The sequence below is a fragment of the Neomonachus schauinslandi genome, chromosome 13, assembly GCF_002201575.2.
Source record: "Neomonachus schauinslandi chromosome 13, ASM220157v2, whole genome shotgun sequence".
Lineage (NCBI taxonomy): Eukaryota > Metazoa > Chordata > Mammalia > Carnivora > Phocidae > Neomonachus > Neomonachus schauinslandi.
This window is the reverse complement of record NC_058415.1, coordinates 46,497,188-46,517,931: the sequence shown is the minus strand read 5'-3', so window position 1 is coordinate 46,517,931 and position 20,744 is coordinate 46,497,188. Positions and strand designations below refer to the sequence as shown.

The window sequence follows — 20,744 nt, the reverse complement described above, 5'->3', positions numbered from 1 at the left end:
GTTACCACATAGTGTTAACTGCAGACCCCTCCAGCCAACAGGCCACATTCACAATAATGGCACCCATGTACTAGGCAGGTAGCAGGTGCTACATCCCATAAAAGGTATTTGATAGAGACTTTGAACTTCCAAGGCAAGAGTTAAGGAGTCAGGGGGCGCCTGGGTGGCTCAGTCGTTAAGCGTCTGCCTTCGGCTCAGGCCATGATCCCAGGGTCCAGGGACTGAGCCCCGCCTCCCTGCTCCGCGGGGAGCCTGCTTCTCCCTCTCCCACTCCCCCTGCTTGTGTTCCCTCTCTCCCTGTGTCTCTCTCTGTCAAATAAATAAATAAAATCTTAAAAAAAAAAAAAAAAGAGTAAGGAGTCAGGTTATCCACACAGCACATAAAAAAACACAGATACCAGAAGATCTTAAGGTTACATGTCTAAGGACTGCTAAGACAGAATGAAACTAGATACGATGTAACACCTGTTCTCCTTTCTATTCTCCATCTTTCTGCCCCAACTGCTTTCTTGAAAGAGCCAGTATGTAAAACATCTACATTTACTATAGATGAGGAAAAGATTTGGCAAATATGAGTGTACAGTTACACCATTTAAATTAACAACTTAATCCGAGGCTTAATACCCAAGTCAGACTTTTCTTTCCAGGATCATCTATGATACTTTATAAATCTGGATCAGTCGGAATAGGGAGTTTTGTACTCTGCTTTATTTTTTTAAGTAGGCCCCATGTCCAATGTGGGGCTTGAACTCACAACCCTGAGATCAAGAGTCCCATGCTCTACTGACTGAGCCAGCCGGGCGCCCCACGCACTCTGCTCTATTGAACAAGCATATTACAACCATTTTCTTAAGTCATTACCTCCAAACACATGGACTTTGACAACCACAGAGATCTTGATCAAGAATGCCAGCCTCCCTCTTCCTTCGAACGATCATGTTCATTCAATAGCTCTAAAAAGACTGAGCAACTACAGGCCATGCACTGTTGTGTGTGTTAGGGATAAAGTGGCAAATAGGGTCTTTGCCCTCACACGGCATATATTCTAGAGAGAAAGACGAACAATACATACATAGTGTCAGGTACTGAAAAAATAATAGCAAAAATGATAGGTGAAGGGCATGTAATGATTTTAATCTATCCCCATTATTTATTAGGCTGAGTCACATGAAACTGCTGATATTCAACCACTTCTGACCTAGAAAACGGTCAGTTTCACATAGCCCCACCTAACAGTTTCACTCCATCGGGAAACAATCAAGAATGCTTCTGATGGACTCTAAATTAGAACAGATCCCTGACAGACAGAAAACACAGAGAACTGGACTGAATAAACTTTCCTCCCATGGAAGAGGAGAGAGGGTGCTTGGGTGGAGTAAACTCAGTGACAGCAGATGGGGAGGGTGGGATGGACAGAGGCGACAGTCTGGGGACTTCAACAGGAGCCACCAAATGGCTTAAACTCTGTGCTACTTCTCCCCACCACTGATTCAAGGCACAGAGTGTGGCCACCTGTCTCTACCTGGAATACCCTGGGAGGTGGTTCCTTTCACCAGGAATTGTAGGGGGACAGGGAGCAGTAGAAAGGGATCCCTAGGAGACCGACCACTTTCCCTTGTGATTTCTTCAACTATTTCTTTGGGTTTTTTTTTAAAGATCTTATTTGTTTATTTTAGAAAGAGAGAGTGGGAGAAAGGGCAGAGGGGAGAGGGAGAGAGAGAATCTCAGACTCCACGCTGAGGGTGGAGCCTGATACAGGGCTCACTCTCACCATCCTGAGATCATGACCTGAGCTAAAATCAAGAGTCGGATGCTTAACCAACGCGACCCATCCAGGTGCCCCTCTTCAACTATTTCTAAATTCAGGAAAAGCCCAGGATCTTGGCAGTCTATTACTGCTGAATTTTTTTTTTTTTGGCAAAGGAACTATATTACTTGTACAATTAAATAACAAAAAAGTCCCCAGCTCCTGAACCAACTGGTCGATCTTAACACCACGTAAAGACTGGACATTGCATGCCTGCCAATACAATGCAAGAAGGGAGGGTTCCTGCCAAGAATGTGAACCTTGTTCTCGTCAGGCCTCCAGAGCTACCGACTGGTTTACAGCAAACACAGGGGACAGGGGAAGGCACCAACACTTAAGGAGGGAGTCAGTAAAATCCGGACCGGGGACACTGCAGGACAACAAGAAAAAGGGAAAAAAGGAGGTGGACCAAACATTATTAGCTCATACATGTCCTGAGTGGACCTCCTCTGGAATCTTCTTTGAAAAAACCAACTTCAAAAAAGCCCGTGAGGCACTAGGGAAAAAGGGAGCAGCGTCTAGAACGTTAAGGAAACCTGAAGCGACTCGCTTGTGTCTACGAGAGTTCTTATCTATTCACGTTACAGACCACAGTGAACTGCGAGATGGCAGAGCTGGAAACTGGTCAGTGGACAGTGGATGCTTACTCTTGTTGGCACCTGCTTAAAAACTGCCCACGACGCAGCTTCGAGCAGATCTGTGGGCCTGCCCTCCACTCCTCTCCCAGGCCCCCACACAACCTCCAGGTGAGCTGGGAACGATCTCACCCGAGCCTAAAGCATCTTAGAGGCCCTGCTCACCTGTCGATGAACTGATCGATAATGACGATATCGCCGGGCTGAATCTCTTCCCTCAAGGAGCCACAGGCTGTGGTCACGATGACGTGTGTACAGCCCTCCTCCTTCAGAGCCCAGATGTTCGCCTGGTAGTTGACTTTTGAAGGCATGATGGTATGCTGTCTCCCATGCCTGTGGGAAGGAGTGGGGGGGGGGAGGGCGGTGAGCAGGGTGCTCGGACGCTGTGAGAAGAGAAAACTTATATATAGCAGTGCCTTCCAGCCCTTTCCATCAGAGCACTTTTATAGGCAGAGGCCAGAGGATAACTAGCCTACTGTAAATACAAACCACTGGGTCTTAAAGCGCAGGCCACCTGTACATGGTATGTATTTTTCTATCAAGAGCTGGTAAGGAAGATGTACCGTGTCTATCCTCTGGCGCACGGACACATCAGAATCTGAGGCAGATGATTTCACACGAGCCACAACACGGAAAACTAGAGGTGCCAGTGAAGAGAGATACAAAAGAGAAGGAGAAACTCAAGTTTCCAGTCGACTCTGTCCATTCCTTTGTCTGATCACCCAAATAAGTTAGTGAAACTTTCAAAATAATTAAGAGTTCCCAGCTGTTCTGACACTAGCAGGTTTTGTGCAAGAACCAGTCACCTCACGCATGACCACTGTTAGTGGCTGAATTGTGCCCTCCCCCCACCGCCCCCAGAGTTCATATTTTGAAGTCCTAATCCCCAGTACACCAGAATGCAACCATATTTGCAGAGAGGGTCTTTAATATGGTAATGGAGTTAAAACTAGGTCATTAGGGCGGACCCTAATCCAGTGTCCTTACAAGAGGAGGAAATCTGGACACAGACTTGCACACGGGGAAGAACGTGTGAAGACACAGGGGAAGATGGCCATCCATGAGCCCAAAAAAAAAAAAGAGGCCCGGAATAGGCCCTTCCCCCGTAAGCCCTCAGAAGGAACCAATCCCGCTGACACCTTGATCTTGGAATTCTAGCCTCCAGAGCTGTGAGCAAACAAATTTCTGGGTCCACCCAGTCTGTGCCAGTTCCCGCAAACTAATACAACCACCACCGACTTCCTACCACGCTTCAAATAAAATCCAAACACCTAACCACGGCCCTCATGTCACTTGGGCACCAGGGTCCTAATGCAACCTCAGCTCTTATCCCAAGTCAGCTTCACTGGCCTTCTCGCTGCCCATCTCTGCTCATTCCTGCCCAGGTCTCCAGCCCGCTGAGCTCTCCACTCCAATGTCACCTCCGCAGAGAAGTGCCTTCCACAGCCACTGAGTCACAGTCACATCGCTATCCCCTTTTCTTTCTAACCTCTGTTGGTAACTCAAACTACAGTTCCTTTCCTGTGTCTCTCTTTCCCACTGGAATCAGCCCCGAGGGGGTGAGGCCCTCGTGTGTGCTCTTTGCTGGGATGCAGAACACGACTAGGAGCACCAGCCAGTAAACGGCCAGTCAAGGCAACCCAATTTCTAAAATTACTTCAAAAAATTCACATGTTAGATGATAGACTTATATAAGCGGTATTTCGTAATGAGTTAAAATCATTCTGGGCTGCTTGAAAAACTACCAATATAATGGTGTAATGATCTACCACGGAAAGGCCAAGTGTCAAGTCCAGTGTCCTTTACGTGTGATAATGCAGAAACAGGCTTTCAAGGAAGTAGGTAAACACACAAAAATCTCACTTTCTACAATGACAATTAAGTTTGGGCTTTGGAGTGAAAGTGCCTGGGTCCAAATCCTAGCTTTTGCCATTTCCTAGTGATGTGACCTCCTCATAGCCACTCAGCGCTCTCAGTCCCATTTTTTCCACCTGGAAAATGGTTAATAATATTACCTGCACCACAGGGTTGTTACTAAATATCCCTTGTATCATCCCGTGTTACTACTAGAAGAAAAACTTAGTGTGTTTTCTGTTCACCATCAGAACTGTGAAAAACATCAAAATGCTTTGCACATAATTTCAGACAGGCATAGCATTTCAGGGTTTTTACCCTGAGTGCACAGATGACCTCTCAGAAGGTGGAGGTCCATGAATGCACAGACAGTATATGCATTTTCCTAAGGCTGGTCTCCAAAACACTAATAAAAATTTTCAAAAGAAATTCAAAAACCCGAAGTCCTTAAGAAACCCTTGCATTCGAGGGACAAACCACAGTCCAACACAATGCAGTTCAATGGGCAGGAGGAGTATAATAAAAGCCTCACCAGAGGGCCACACAACCAGCTGCTTTCTCTTAGAGCCTGGAAAAAAAAGGAATCAATCCTCCAGCAATGACCACGGACCAACAAAGAGGGTTGCCTGAAATCGACCCCATGTGTCCATCGACAACTCAAACTTAGTTTTACTGGATTCAGCAAAGTCACTTCTGTTTCAAAAATGTAGTGTGGCAGACAGACTCTAGGCTGGTCCCCCACTTTCATGCTCAGTGTAACTCCCTCCTCCCTCCACTGCAGGTGGACCTGAGATTTGCTTCCGGCCAATGGGCTCCACCAAAGGGGCTGGGGGTCACTCCCACGATCATGTGCCACCTCACCAGCCCGCCCCAGAGAGCCCCTCCTGCTGGCCTCGAGGAAGCAAGCCCCCATCACGGAAACTCCGCCCTCGGAGGGTACCATGTGACAGGGACCGTGGACAAGCCTACAGGAGCCGGAAGGCCTCAGGTCTACAACTGTGGGGAACCGAATTTTGCCAACACGCAGGTAAGCCTGAATGAGAACCTGGGGAGCCAGATGAGAGCAAATCCCTGAGTAAACCTTGTGTGACCTTGCGTGACCTTGCGTAACCCTGAACAGACGAGCCAGCTAAGCTGTGCCCACACTCCCGATGCTGAGAAACTGTGGGACACTGTGTTTGAAGCGGCTCAACCTGTGGTAATTTGTTCACAGCATGAGAAAACTAACACATGTGGTCTGACTAATTTCCAACTGTGTGGTAACAATGGTTTGCCCCCTCTTTAACAGTGGGATGGCACCAGTCTTGTCAGAGACAGAGTGTGGATACCAAAGGGAACTCACTCCCTGCAAACCTGTAACTATCACCACACAGGGGTCGTGAATGAAGCCGTTCACTTTATTAATTAGAAGAAAAACAATAAATAAAGGAAAGCACCTCTCCTCTCGCACTTTGAACTGAAACCAGAAGCTTCAATTTTAGTCAGACTCATTCTATTGCCTACTGATTATTCTAACTGCTTTCCCAGCCTAAGGGGAGTGGGGTGAGCTCTCTGACCTCCAAAGTCACTATAATTTAGCCCAAAACTGTAAGTGGTAAATAAAGGTGACTGAGATGCTCTGGCTCTCCCAACTAAAAACTCACACCCACACCAGTACTCTCTCCAGGACTTAAGTCTAAACCCTCCTTCAGTGGCAACATTCAAAAAGCTTAAAATACCTTACCTTGCGAGGAGGACGCAATCGACATTCTTGATCTTCCCCAAAATTAAGGCATCAGAAGGCTGAACGCAATGAAAAATGGTCACAACGCAATGACTTGAAAACATTCAACATACAAACAATTCAAGGGCGCCTGGGTGGCTCAGTCGGTTAAGCGACTGCCTTCGGCTCAGGTCATGATCCTGGAGTCCCTGGATCGAGTCCCGCATCGGGCTCCCTGCTCGGCAGGGAGTCTGCTTCTCCCTCTGACCCTCCTCCCTCTCATGCTCTCTGTATCTCATTCTCTCTGTCTCAAATAAATAAATAAAATCTTTAAAAAAAAAAAAAAAAAAAAACAATCCAAAAACCGCCATTTCAATTTTTCGACCACAACAGGATTCATGGAAAACTCGGAAGATGCACTTGAAGAGGGTCCCGATTTGACCAACGTAATCCCTCAGTAAACACTGAGCCCTCCGCAGGACGGGGTTCATGGCAGCAGGAGGCCTGCCTCAGGAGCGTGGGCAGGTACCGCTTAGTAAGATCTATTTGTAGCAAGCACCCCGGGGGACTCTCACGTCACGATGGTCAAATACAGATGTGTCAAGAATTTGGCAGGTCTGAGGGGTGTGAGACTGAAATGCGGTAAGGAGGAAACTGTCACAGAATTTAAGAACTCGGCCCCAGAACTGCTTGCCATGTTCACCAAGTCTAAGACGGCCATGGGAGGACCTGAGGTAAACGGAGGGGAAGATCCTCAGAGCCGGAGAGGGTTCAGAAAACATGAGGCCATGAGATGAGCCAAGCTGAGAGCAGGACTTAGAGAACATGAGGTCAGTCTAAGGACTTGGCTGGACAGGAGGGTTGGGGAGGAACGCCGGATGGATCCCTCCGAGAAGGACCAGAAGAACCGTTGTGTTTGCAAGTAGCACTATGGGATTGGGAGAAGGGAGACATCTCATCCTAGCTGGATAACGGGAGCTGGGAGAAGTAGGCCCCCGGCTTTTTTAAAAAAAGATTTTATTTTTCAACAGAGAGAGACAGCGAGAGAGGGAACACAAGCAGGGGGAGCGGGAGAGGGAGAAGCAGGCTTCCCGCCGAGCAGGGAGCCCGACGCGGGGCTCGATCCCAGGACCCCGGGATCACGACCCGAGCCGAAGGCAGACGCCTAACCGACTGAGCCACTCAGGCGCCCCTAAAATGCTGTGTCTTAATACAACTTAACACATAGGTAAGTTTTTTATTTTATTTTATTTTTTTAATATTTTATTTATTTATTTGACAGAGAGAGACACAGCGAGAGAGGGAACACAAGCAGGGGGAGCGGGAGAGGGAGAAGCAGGCTCCCCGCCGAGCAGGGAGCCCGGTGCGGGGCTCGATCCCAGGACCCCGGGATCACGACCTGAGCTGAAGGCAGACGCTTTAACGACTGAGCCACCTGGGTGTCCCGGTAGTGCCCTTTTAATAGAAAAGGAGGAGTGTTTTATTTCTAGTTCAGTTATGCTTTGCTTTCTGGATCCTCAGGAAATCCACCCCCAACCTTGGGCCAGGGCTTACTAAGAAAAGGCCACTTTGCATTATATGTTCTTGTTTGCCACCTGTCTGCATAATTAATGTGGAAGACCTATAGGACCCAAATTAGAAGCTAATTTGAATGCAGTGGTCTGAAGATGTACCACTGCTATCTCTGAAATTAGTATCTGTCTTCTAGAGATAAAAGCTGAGAAGTTATGCGAGTATGTTCTCAATCCCGTGAGGTCCAAGGCATTCTGAGGGACACTGTCTCAGCTGGTAGAACCCAGTGATAGAACTACTGGGCCCTCTCAGCCCGGGGCAGACAGCCCTGTGCTGCCAAGACAAAAGCAATAAAAAAAATATATATATATACACATATATATACACACACATATACGTGTATATATATATATAAGAACTTATTTATTTTTGAGAGAGAGAGAGCGATAGAGCACGCATGCGTGCACACACAAGGAGGGGGAACGGCAGGAAGAGGGAGAAGCGATGCGGGGCTCGATCCCAGGACCCTGAGATCATGACCTGAGCCGAAGGCAGATGTTCAACTGACTGAGCCACACAGGCGTTCCCCCTACCCGCCCGAAATACATACATATATGCATACATATATATATATTCTTTTTTTAACATAAAAACCAAACCAGCAAGAAGAAAGGAAAAAGCTGGTATATCTTCACGAAATGGATGGATATTAACCTTGCCAAATGGAGTATCCACATATTTTTCAGTTCTTCCTTCTAAGATTTCTGGATCATCCAGGCCTGTTCCACCAATTATTCCAATCTAAAGGAGACAATAAAAAGACAACATATTTGGTCATTTTTCATTAGAAATAAAATCATTATTTCAAACAAATTCATTTATTCATATACATATGCTCTTCTCCATTTCTGCTAAGCCCTGGTCACCTTTTTTTTTTTAAATTAGTTTCAGAGGTAGAATTTAGTGATTCATCAGTTGCAGATAACACCCACTGCTCATTACATCACATGCCCTCCTTAATGCCCATCCCCCAGTTACCCCAACCCCCCCCTTCCCCTCCAGCAACCCTCAGGTTGTTTCCTAGAATTCAGAGTCTCTTATGGTTTGTCTCCCTCTCTATTTTCGTCTTATATTATTTTTGCCTTCCCTTCCCCTATGTTCATCTGTTTTGTTTCTTAAATTCCACACGAGTGAAATCATATGGTATTTGTCTTTCTCTGACTGACTTATCTCACTTAGCATCATACCCTCTAGGTCCATTCACGTCGTTGTAAATGGCAAGATTTTGTGGGGGGTTTTTTGATGGCGGAGTAATATTCCATTGTATATATATACCACATCTTTATCCATTCATCTGTCAGTGGACATCTGGGCTCTTTCTACAGTTTGTCTATCATGGACATTGTTGCTATAAACATTGGGGTGCAGGTACCTCTTCGGATCCCTATATTTGTATCCTTTGGATAAATACTTAGTAGTGCAATTGCTGGGTTGTAGGGTAGTTCTATTTTTAACTTTTTGAGGAACTCCATACTGTTTTCCAGAGTGGCTGCACCAGCTTGCATTCCCACCAACAGGGTAAGAGGGTTCCCCTTTCTCCGCATCCTCGCCAACATGTGCTGTTTCCTAAGTTAATTAATTTTAGCCATTCTGACTGGTGTGAGGTGGTATCTCATCGTGGTTTTATTTCTTTGATGCTGAGCGATGTTGAGCACTTTTTCATGCGTCTCTTGGCTATTTGGATGTCTTCTCTGCAGAAATGTCTGTTCATGTCTTCTGCCCATTTCTTGATTAGATTATTTGTTCTCTGGGTGTTGAGTTTGGTAAGATCTTTATAGATTTTGGCTACTAGCCCTTTATCTGATATGTCATTTGCAAATATCTTCTCCCATTCTGTCGGTTGTCTTTTAGTTTTGTTGACTGTTTCCTTCACTGTGCAAAAGCTTTTTATCTTGATGAAGTCCAATAGTTCATTTTTGCTTTTGTTTCCCTTGCCTCCGGTGACGTGTCTAGCAAGAAGCTGCTGCAGCCGAGGTCGAAAAGGTTGCTGCCTGTGTTCTCCTCTAGGATTTTGATGGATTCCTGTCTGACATTTAGGTCTTTCAACCATTTGGAGTCTATTTTTGTGTGTGGTGTAAGGAAATGGTCCAGTTTCATTCTTCTGCATGTGGCTGTCCAATTTTCCCAGCACCATTTGTTGATGAGACTGTCTTTTTTCCATTGGACATTCTTTCCTGCTTTGTCGAAGATTAGTTGACCATAGAGTTGAGGGTCCATTTCTGGGCTCTCCATTCTGTTCCATTGATCTATGCATCTGTTTTTGTGCCAGTCTTGATGATGACAGCTTTGTACTAGAGCTGGAAGTCCGGAATTGTGATGCCGCCAGCTTTGCTTTTCTTTTTCAACATTCCTCTGGCTACGCAGGGTCTTTTCTGGTTCCATACAAATTTGAGGATTATTTGTTCTGGCTCTGTGAAAAATGCTGACAGTATTTGATAGGGATTGCATTGACTATGTAGACTGGTTTGGGTAGCCTAGACATTTTAACAATATTTGTTCTTCCACTCCATGGGCATGGAACGTTTTTGCATTTCTTTGTGTCTTCCTCAGTTTCTTTCGTAAGTGTTCTATGGTTTTCAGAATACAGATCCATTACCTCTTAGGTTTATTCCTAGGTATCTTATGGTTTGGGGTGCGACTGGAAATGGGATCGACTCCTTAATTTCTCTTTCTTCGGCCTCATTGTTAGTATGCAGAAATGGAACTGACTTCTGTGCACTGATTTTATATCCTGCCACTTTGCTGAATCTGTATGAGTTCTAGCAGTTTTGGGGTGGAGTCTTTTGGGCTTTCTACATAGAGTATCATATTGTCTGCAAAGAGTGAGAGTTTGGCTCCTTCTTTGCCAGTTCGGATGCCCTTTATTTCTTTTTGTTGTCTGACTGCCGAGACTAGGACTTCCAGTGCTATGTTGAACAACAGTGGTGATAGTGGGCATCCCTGCCATGTTCCTGACCTTAGGGGAAAGCTCTCAGTTTTTCCCCATTGAGGATGATGTTCGCTGTAGGTTTTTCATATATGGCTTTGGTGATATTGAGGTATGTTCCCTCTCTCCCTACACTGCAGGGAGGGGGGGGGTCTCGCCGGTTTTGCTGCTCGCAGAGTGGTGGCCTGACTGCGCCGTGGTTCCATATATGGCGACCCTAAGTGGAGAGCCCACTCCTGGCCTCGCTCATCACAGCCGGCTTCCCCGCTCTGATGCCTGGGAGCTCCGCTGCACTCAGGAACCCCCGGTCTTCCTGTGACCCCGGGGATCCTAAGACCACACTGTCCCACCTAGGATTCCGCCCCGCTTCACCACCTGGGCACCTTTCAGGCAGGGATGTCCCCCACCAGAACAGACTTCAAAAAGTTCTGATTTTGCACTCCACTGTTATATCACTTGCCAGTAGCCGGCTTATGGAGGCTCCCTCCTCCCATGGTTTATCTTCCCATATAGTGCCTTGGATTCACTTCTCCGCACCTCCTACCTTCCAGAAAGTGGTCGCTTTTCTATTTGCAGAGTTGCAGCTCTTCTTTTCTTCAATCTCCGGTTGAGTGTGCAGGTGTTCAGGATGATTTGATAGCTACAGCTGAACTCCTGGGACCAGACGACCTTGGGGTCCCCTACTCCTCCCAGGCCCGGTCGTTTTTAAAAACTGCACATTACTGAAAAGCAATCACCCATTCAATAAATATTTGAGGGCCTTCCACATTGCAGAAATAACCAGAGAAGGGGTCATTTTTTTACTGTATGACGTTTATTGCTGACTATGCGAATAATAAATTAGCACAGAAAGATACTTTAGCTAGCTTAAGTTAGAAAACCAAACCTAAAATATAGGCATGTGGTTGTAGACAGTACTTTCTAACCAATTTTATTTTCTCTACTACATGGGTTATGGAATAAGGAATGTTCAAAAGACCTCTAGGACAGAAAATACTCTGTATACCCAGCTGGTAATGTTTCCTCCTCATTATACCATTTGGTAAAGAAACGAGAAAGATTTTCTTTTCTATGCCACTAAAATCACAGTTGTAAGAGACCATGGATAGAAGAGTCTGGAAAAGCATGGAAAGTTAGTCCAATGTATATTTATAAAATCAAACTATCCTTCCTATACATGTAAATATAAATAGGTAATGCAGAGGCAGCTCTAAATTTTTTTTTAAGTTCAAGTATTGTATTGCATTTTCCAGAGATGAACTTACCAGCCCTTGTCTTCAGAGGCTAATCGGAGTTACAGGAACCTGGTCCTGCAACTCCAGAGTTAATCTAATTTGATGACTAAGAAACACAAACAAGAACAGTTACAAAGACAGCTAAATATTAACTGAACTGTTAACTAAAAATTAAATGACGGAAATCATTAAGGCTTCTCTGGGCTGATAGTTCCTAAAGGAAAAATAGTATTTAAATTATCAGTGACAGGTTAGAGAGAGGACGCTTTATTAGAAACCAAATGGAAAGTGACCTGAGCATTTTTTCTCCATGAAAAGCTTTAAGTCTACTGTCACTTGAGTAAAATTTCTACTCAGCTCCTTGAGAAAAAATTCCAGGTTAAGAAGTCACTGAACACCTGAATAATTTTCAGATCCGTTCACACAAGTTGATTTTATATTATTATGAATGGGCCATCTCTCCGGCCCTCAGTTTTCTGGAGACAAAAAAAAAAAAACAAAGCAGGAGGGGCAATTTAGTGAGGTTTTACTGAAGAACTGCTAGTTACGCGATGCAGAACTTTCAAAGTGTCCCCACAACTTCCTTAAGTGGCTAAACCAGTTTTTGAAGTTGGTGCCACCTCGTGGTACGTTGTTGAAACCACAGCAGGCTACATTCTGGGCCCACCCTACCTCTCGCTCCTACCTTGCCACCATAGATCATCGTAAGACTAACCAGTATTACAGTTTTTAAATCAACAGAAGTGTTCGTTTAAGTCAGTACACTCAAATCATGCCCACCCACTAGAAAAAAATTGTAAATCAGTTTTATACAATCTTAACCCTTCCTCCAGCTGGCTTCTCCATTTTATCCTTCATTCCATACATCTCTAAGGCACCCCAGACCATGGGGCGGGGGCAGGGGCTAATAAACTGCCCAGCCTGCATTATCACCCCCGGTCACAAAACCGAATGCCAACTAATCTTGGGGGATTCGGTTGCTCTTTTAAAAAAAGGGGGGCGGGGCAGAAGTTTTCAAGGCTTATTGCCACTTTGACTTGGCGGCTTCTGGATGTCCCCTGGGCCATCGCATCTCATATTCTGGATTCAGCACTAGACTCTCATACTTGCACATACACAACAAAACTGTCTCTGTTGTGAAACCACCTCTCGGTTTGGGGCAAGCTAGCCCAGCTTCGCGGCAGTGATTAAGAAATGCCGACCAGGGGTCCTGCCGAAGTTCAGTGCCCTTGAGCCCATGGTCAGCAGCCTCAAGCTTCAGTCCACAGCACCCCGGCTGCATGACTGCATTAGGTAGCTGGTAACTCAGCCCTCCGAGAGGAACATGTACTGGGCATGAGAGCAAGAGCTTCTACTGCTCCCCAGAAAGGCTGGGACGGGGTCTCTGGCACTGGAATTATCTGTAGGCGAGCATGTCCACTCACCCAACCGGCTCCTACAGATATGACTATAGAAAGTCATATCTTGCAAGGTGTCCAGGACGAGTGTAGCAACTGCACACCGCCACACTGGGAAATGGACCTCTAACCATTTTCCAGCATCAATGCCAGGATGGAGCAATGTCGCCACCTGCTGGCTCCGCAGCAAAGTACAACTATGATGGAACTCCAAGCATCAGGGCCTAATTCTGCGTCACCGGGAGCCTCTAAAGTCAATAGCTGAATTTAAATTCAGTACCTGCCTTGGTAATAAAGTCACTGTGTCTGAGTACTCAGATGTCCCAGGCACTGTGCTAACTGCTCCAGCCACCTTCCCCGATTTGATCTTCACAACCACCCCATAAGATACGCCCTACATGACTTGTCTGTCTCTCTTAATAACATTTTCCCAAAGACAAAAGAAAAGCATCAAATTAAGAAACTCATCCAAGAACAAATCATAAGGAAAGCCGCAATAGGAACCCAGGTCTTTCACACTCAACGGCTACGATGAACTGTCTCCCAATATCCCCTGGAGTCCTTTGTTACGTCACACCCCACCAGGGAAGTCTTCCTCTCTCCATGTACTGAGGAAACTGATGCTCAGAGAAGTCAAGGTTACAGAGCAAGCATAGAAACAATGACTTTGGGGGGTCTAAGCAAACACCTCAAGAGGAAGGGGCCTCTCCATCAGTGACCTCCTCCACACTCGGGACACAACGACAAGACCTTACCAGGCCTCCTGGGCCAGAAGCATCAGGTAAGCCTAGATTGCACAGAAATGTATTTGAGGACTGGGATGGAATTTCCGGGCCAATCCTGCCCAGCCAGGACTTCCTTACAGGAGATAAAGTTCTGAAACAGCGAACCCCTGGTCAATCATGGTCATTGCCGACTTTTAACAGCTACTGGTTCATCCCACACGTTCCCACTGACAGACCACTGAGTCAATTTCCTTAAAAAGAGAAGAGGGTTTGACTTCCTGAGAGTGCACAAGCACTTTATCTAAATGTTAGCTTAACCTGGCCAGACTGGTTGTTTCCGGCAATGCTGAAAGGGCTCCTATGAACGCCTACCCTGGGTCTACTTCCCCTAGTACCTGGACCCAGGAGATTTCCCATATCCCACTTGGTTTCAAGAACCACTCACCATCACTTTGAGGCCTGGATACACTACCTCAAAGGGCCTAGCACTCCATGTTGGCACTCTCAGAACACAGAAGCCCAAGCAGTTGAGGCTAGCTCATGCCAGGGAGGTGGGCCACCTCTGAGTGCTTCAGACTCCCGATGAGGGGAGAAGACCAGAGCTCAGGCTGGCGGCGATCCCTGATCTGAGCACTTCAGGCCTTCAGCTCTGGTTGCCACGGACATATCCGGTGAGCGCAACAGACAACCTGGCTTCGAGCCTCCCGGGGCCTTGTAAAATCCCAGAAGCCCAGCCGTGTGGGGAGAGAGTGGCCAAATGTCTCAGTCTGGGTGGCCCGTTCAAAACCTGCAATACGGTCCACAGAGATCGCTGGTGGCCCCATCACGGACAAGACGCTCCTCTCTGGAAGCCGCCCTTGCAGGTGACGGTTATGGGCTGCATCAGTCACCCCCCCCCCCCCGCCCAAATCCTATGTTGAAGCCCCAACACCCAATACCTCGGAATGTAACGATTTTTGGAAGGAGGATCTTTGATGAGATAATTAAGGTGAAATGAAGTCACAGGGAGGGCCCTAATCCACCACGACTGGTGACCCCACAAAGCAAGATTAGGAACACAAACACACACAGAGGGAAGACCGTGTGAAGCGCAGGAAGAAGCTGGCCATCCACGAGCCAAGGAGAGAGGCCTCAAAAGCAACCAACCCTGCTGACCCCTTGATCTTGGCCTTCCCGCCTCCAGGCTCTGAAGAAATAACACTTCTGTTGCTTAAGCCACCCAGTGTGTGGTACTTCGTTAGGGTGGTGCTAGCACACTAATACAGGAATGTGACATTTTGGTCAGAGATAACCTTAGGGCTCGGGACAGCCACCGTTTTTACTTAAGCGGCCTCCCCGCGCAAAGTCAGGATGTTATTCTAATGGGCAGACACCCTTCTTGAAGACCTAGTTCGCCTCCTGAAATTGCCAGTTTTTTTGAGAAGGCTTTTCCTCAACACTTACTGTATTCTGTAGAGCTCTCCACATGTGGGACAGCAGCAGGACTCTTCCTCTCCCCCTGGATAGGAGAGTCCCTCGGGGAGCTTTCCATACCAAAGCTCAGGTGCGAGATTCTAGAGACTCGATTAAGTGGGCAGGGCAAGGTTTGTTTTCTTGAAGCTCCTCAGGTAGTTCAAACGTGCAGCCAGCATTGAGACCTTCACTCTAGGGCCTAGACCATGAACTTCCACAGTCTGGGCTAGCTGAGTGTCACAGGCTAAATAATGCTCCCGAAAGAGGCCCTGTCTGCGTCCTACTTCCCGGAACCTGTACGTGTTACCTTACCTAAGTCAAAGACCTTGAGATAGGGAGATCATCCTGGATTATCTGGGTAGGCCCTAAAATGTAACCATAAACTTCCTTATAAGACGGTCACATGAGGAAGAAGGCGACATGATGCCAAAGAATGCTGGTGACTTGTAGAAGCTGGAAAAGCAAGGAAACAGACTCTCCCTTGGATCCTCCAAGAGAAGCTGCCCTAACACCCAGGTTTCAGTCCAGCAGGACCCATTCTGTACTTCTAACCTCTAGAACTGGGCACGGTTTTAAGCCGTCTGGTCTGTGGTGACTGTTAGAGTAGCCACAGGAAACTCTTACACCAAGGATCACCTGAAGGGCTTGTTAAAAACGCAGATGCCTGGGCCTCTTCAAAGCCCTCGGGGTCAGAAGTTGTCACACGTTCGCGGGCATCTGAATATACTGAGGCGCTTCAAAACCCAGACTGCAGGGTTCCCCCCCACCCTCTCCCATGCTTCTGATTCAGGAGGACTGGGATGGGGCCTGATAATGTGCATTTCTAACAAATCCCCAGGTGGGTGCGGATGCATCCCAGTTTGAGAACTACGGCCTTAGATGCTTCTGAGGCACAGACTAGAATACGGTGATCATAGTCACAGTGAAGGATGAGGGTCCACTGCACACAAAAATTTATTATCCCGTTTGCTCATCTGTACCGAAAAGGTAAGATTCGTCCTTACTGTGTAGAATTATGAGAATCAGGTGAAATAACGCATTAGTATCTGTCACTGTTTCTATCCTCCCACCTCCAGCAAAAACAAAATAAAAATAAATCTCCTCTCCAGGCAATGACAGAAGGCCCCTTATCTCCTGGTCTTTCTCTGCCGGTCAGGACACAAACCAGGCTGCTCTTATATCTCATCAGGCAGTCTCTGTCTCAGGGATTTGGCCCAGGTCCCTCATCTGGGTGTGTACCTGCTCTCCTGGGAGTGTCTGGAAACCCATGGGGACATTTCTGGCTCCACGATGACTCGGGGGAGGGCTACTGGCATTCTGTGGGGAGGGGTCCAGGATGCACTACAGGTCCTGCGATGCTCAGGACAGTCCTACAAAAGGAGGAACTGTCTGGCCCAAAATGCCACCGGGCCCTAAGCAAAAAAATGAAGGCTTGTGGTCCTCTGGCTTCCAATAGGGTCGGTTGTCCCCTGGTTTCTGAGGGTCACTCAAGGACTCTCAGTCTGAAGGCCTTTGCAAGCCACACTCAGGTGCCAAAAGGAGGGTTTAGAAGGCCCAGTCATCCCAGTCTAGACTCCATGACTTGTCTGTCTCTCTTAATACCATTTTGTTGATAGCCCACTACCCACTTATGATGGGACCATATGCCCTCCTTGTCATAACAACCATGATTGATATGGCTTATTTTTAATCCCCCAGAGCAATGGCTGGGCAGCTGCCTGGGGGAGCCACAGCCCATTGAAAGAGCCCTTTAGAATGTTCTGTTGGGGTGCCAAAGACCTGTTCAGCCCTCCGCATGGTCACGCATACCACCTGCCCACGGCTGATGCTGGAGGACGCTGTCTCCCTAAGGTCCTCCCAGAAAACAGCTGTCATTAATACCATGGGAGAGCGTCCAGTGGGCATGGGGCACGGGCTGCATGATCTCTCCACTCACACAATAAAACGGGGCCCAAAGACCACATGTCAGATTTCAGAACTGCCTCACAGCATCTGGCTGGTGGAAGGCCAGGCTCTACGCCCAATTCTATCACTATCTAGGTCCAGCTGTGTAGTTCTGGACACCTTAGTCGACCTCTCCGGGCCTCAGCTTTATGTCCACAAAAGGGGGTCTGTGTGGCTATATGGTCTTCAGAACATTCCAGCGCTCCAGGCTATGATCTGGGGAAAGGGGATGGTTTTATGAGCCTGGTTTGCTCTGCACATTAGCACCTGCTGTCTCCTATACAGGATGTTGCGTCAGCAGGCTGGGGGATTCGGTGGTGCCGTCGTGCATGCTCAGAGCAAAGCTGTCACCTTTCTAAGCTGCTTTCTAAGCCATCAGCAGGCAGGCCTAGCACTATTTGTCCCTCTTAATTTTACATGCAGCAACTCGCCAAGCCCAAAAATAAACGTCATTCAATATTTACATCAGGGCCCTAATCAGCGCCCATTCTGCAGTTAAATGCACTGCGCTGATCTGCCCGGGAAGCTGTGTGGCTGGAGTGGGCCAAACAAGACTGCGGCGATGTGTTCAACATCATCCCTCTCTGTAAGAGACTCGTAACTCTAGGGAACAAACGGAGGGTCGCTGGAGGGGAGGCGGATGGGGGATGGGGTAACTGGGTGACGGGCATTATGGAGGGCACGTGATATGACGAGCACCGGGTGTTGTATGCAAATGGTGACTCACTGAATTCTACCTCTGAAACTAATAACACAGTATGTGTTAATTAAACTGAATTAAAATTTTTTTTTTAAAAAATCATCCCTCTCTGCTTTTAATTGAAGGGTATTCCTGCAAGGGAGAGGTGATCACTTCCTGCTTACCCACTGAAAGCCACAGCCTAATAAGACCTATGACAATAACTGCTGGAGAAAAGACATGCAAAATTAATTCAGCTCCCCCTCCCCTGTAAGCACTAACATTTAATAAGTTTCAAGTGTGCCAGACAGATCATTGTAACCATCCCAGCAAACCCTGCAGGAAAATCCCCCCTTAGAGATGGACACCTAAGGCTCACCTACTCTGCACATAAGCTTCATGAAAGTGTTCTGCCTTGTTCTCTGCTACTGATAAGGGAGAGGCGTTCTACAAGTATTTGTTAAATCCAAGATTCTTTTCAAAACGGAAAAACGAATTTCATGTCCCCAAATATGAATGCAACTCTCTTCACCCTATCCCTTCTCCTTCTAAGTGTCTCATTAAGAGCTACAAGAGCCTGATAAACTAATCATTCTGGCTGAATACACAGCGCAGAGATCTGCCTTCTCCCAGAAGAACTGAACACAAAGGCGGGAATCAGGAGATACCCGAAGAAAGATCCCAGACCTTCCTATCCCATCGACCAAGAATTTCTAAAGCAAACAAATTCACCGAGCTCTTAGCCAATCATGAACAACCTAGAAGAGATCCTGAGTTCTAGCATCAGTTTTTCCACTGCACTGTAATTCTACCCACTCTCTCTCCCAAGACACCAACAGGATATAAGGGTTTAAGAGCCCCAGGGGAGCTCGCTGCACCCTTCAGAACTCGTGCCCTCCTCTGGCCAAAGCTCCCACCGAACAATGATCCCTTGTACGGAGACCTGTGAGGTCTGAGGGCACAAGGAAACGGATCTCTAACTTTCAAGGTTGCAAACAAAAGCAGTTTAAACCCAGAGGCCTCCAAACCGGGAGCGGCCCTGCGCTCCCTTTCCGTGAGGTCAAAAAGTCTCAGAATTCCCCAAGCATTGCGCTGCAGGGAAAACTTCAGGCCAGAAAAGCCCTACGTTGGGAAGAATAAGAGAAAAGCCGGAAGCCTGCAAAAAAGCGAGCACCCAGTTCACCTAGGCTCAGCGAGCCGAGTCGGAGCGGAAGCCCGAGTCCGGCAGGCACCAGGAGTTGGTCTCAGCAGCTGCAGGCGCCCACCCTGCCAGCACCCCCGCTGGCCCCGGGAAAGGAATGGTGCCGGGGAAGGCTGGCGGGGAGGCGGGGGGGGGGGGGGGGCCGCAGCCTCCGCCCCCTGCTCTTCTCCAGAGGGGCTTGCCCATTCCCCGCGCGGCGCGGGTACTGCTGAGCCCAAGGTGGTGGCGGGGGTGGCGGGGGTGGCGGTGGGGGAGGCGAGATTGCAAGCGTTCCCTCTCCCCCAACCCCCGCCCCTGGGCGAGCGAGCCCGGGGCCGGGCCCCAGACCCTGCCCGCCGAGGCGGGGGCGCACAGGCCGGGCGCGTGGTCCTGGGGCGCGGTCCCCCGGGGCGGGAGCAAGCGCACACAGCAGGGCGGACTGCAGCCGCCGGGACGGCTCCTCTCACCTTCACTGCCGTGGGGGTGGCACCTGAGGCCATGTCTGCGCGGAGTGGCGGCTGCGGTGGCGGCTTCCAGGGGCCCAGCAGCCGAGCCGGCTGGAACGGCAGCGCGGGACTAAGCAGTGCGGAGTCCCGGGGCGGCCTGGCTCCTCCTCTTCCTCCCCGGGACAGCTGGATTGGCTGCTAGCGTGGGATCGCCCCCGCCACCCCCTTCCTCAATTCGAGGTTCCCGCGTCCCGCCCCTTTTGCAGACCTTTCCGGTTCTCCGTGGTTTCTCGCTCCACCCCAGTGCTAAGTAACGGGTTCACGACTGGGCTAATAATGGAGACCGTTGGTTGAGCCCTTGTATTGGCCCACACTCTGTGCTTTTTACTTTCACCAGCTCCGTTAACTTTTGCAAGATCCCTACGAGGAAGAGCGCCACCCAGTGCTCCGCCCACTAGTAGCAGCATTCTCGGCCTCCTCGGTAAAATGAGGTCGGTCCGCGTCCCAGAAGTTCTCGCGGGAGGGAGACTCCTCCTCCGGAGGGAACTGGCTGTTCGCCGACATTCCTTCCAGCTGCTCACGCCCCGCGGCCGCGCCTTGCTCTTCCTACCGCCGCGACCAGGGGTTTGCTCCAGTCCCTAATTCCTGGGGGACGGACCAGGGATTGGGTTACCCCAGACTCGGGGATGACAAAAAGGAAATAAACAGAGTAACCTGCTACGGGATAACCTTTCTGATGTGCAAGCTATAGCTTATTCATCTTAAATTTGTGAGGAGGCTTTTAAGGGGGTGAGACACGGCCAGCCCCCAGTTGGGCTTGAAGCGGCCAAGGCCATCTTCAACCTCTCCCACCCCGGCCAATGTCCAGTACACCTAGATTCAGAATCCAGACCCATGGGTTCATCGTTCAACACTGGTCATTCTCACCCCCCGCCCCCCAAGCATAGCAACAGCTCTCCACTTGGATAATCCCTTCTTCTCAAAGTCCCCATCCCTCCCCTGCTAGGATAATCCAGTTTAACCTCCCTTGATGGATTAAGCTCTCCAAAACTAAATGCTGGGTGGCAGTCATGTTCTGAGACACAGAAATGCTGCACGTTACCCCGGGGGTGGGAGGAAGAGCGTACTCTTTACCTACAGCAGCAAAACACTGAAACAAGACATAGATACAATTTCATTTAAAATACCAC

The 20,744-nt window shown here is 48.4% G+C and overlaps 1 protein-coding gene across 2 annotated transcripts in view; it reads right to left on the bottom strand.

The window, feature by feature from the left end:
- Positions 1 to 19,699, bottom strand: part of LOC110572646 (methylthioadenosine phosphorylase) — a 46,584-nt gene extending 26,885 nt beyond the window's left edge. Inside the window, exons 1-4 of one of the 2 annotated variants that reach the window (XM_021681040.2) lie at positions 19,576 to 19,699; positions 8,225 to 8,311; positions 6,020 to 6,078; positions 2,608 to 2,775 (exon numbers count right to left, since the gene is read on the bottom strand). In XM_021681040.2, the coding sequence (XP_021536715.2) occupies positions 2,608 to 2,775; positions 6,020 to 6,078; positions 8,225 to 8,311; positions 19,576 to 19,608 (347 nt within the window). In that variant the 5' untranslated portion in view covers positions 19,609 to 19,699. Of the gene's footprint in view, positions 1 to 2,607; positions 2,776 to 6,019; positions 6,079 to 8,224; positions 8,312 to 12,762; positions 12,799 to 19,575 lie in introns of those variants that run through there. The other variant, XM_044920403.1, reaches the window with a different exon arrangement.
- Between the last annotated feature and the right edge of the window lie 1,045 nt (positions 19,700 to 20,744).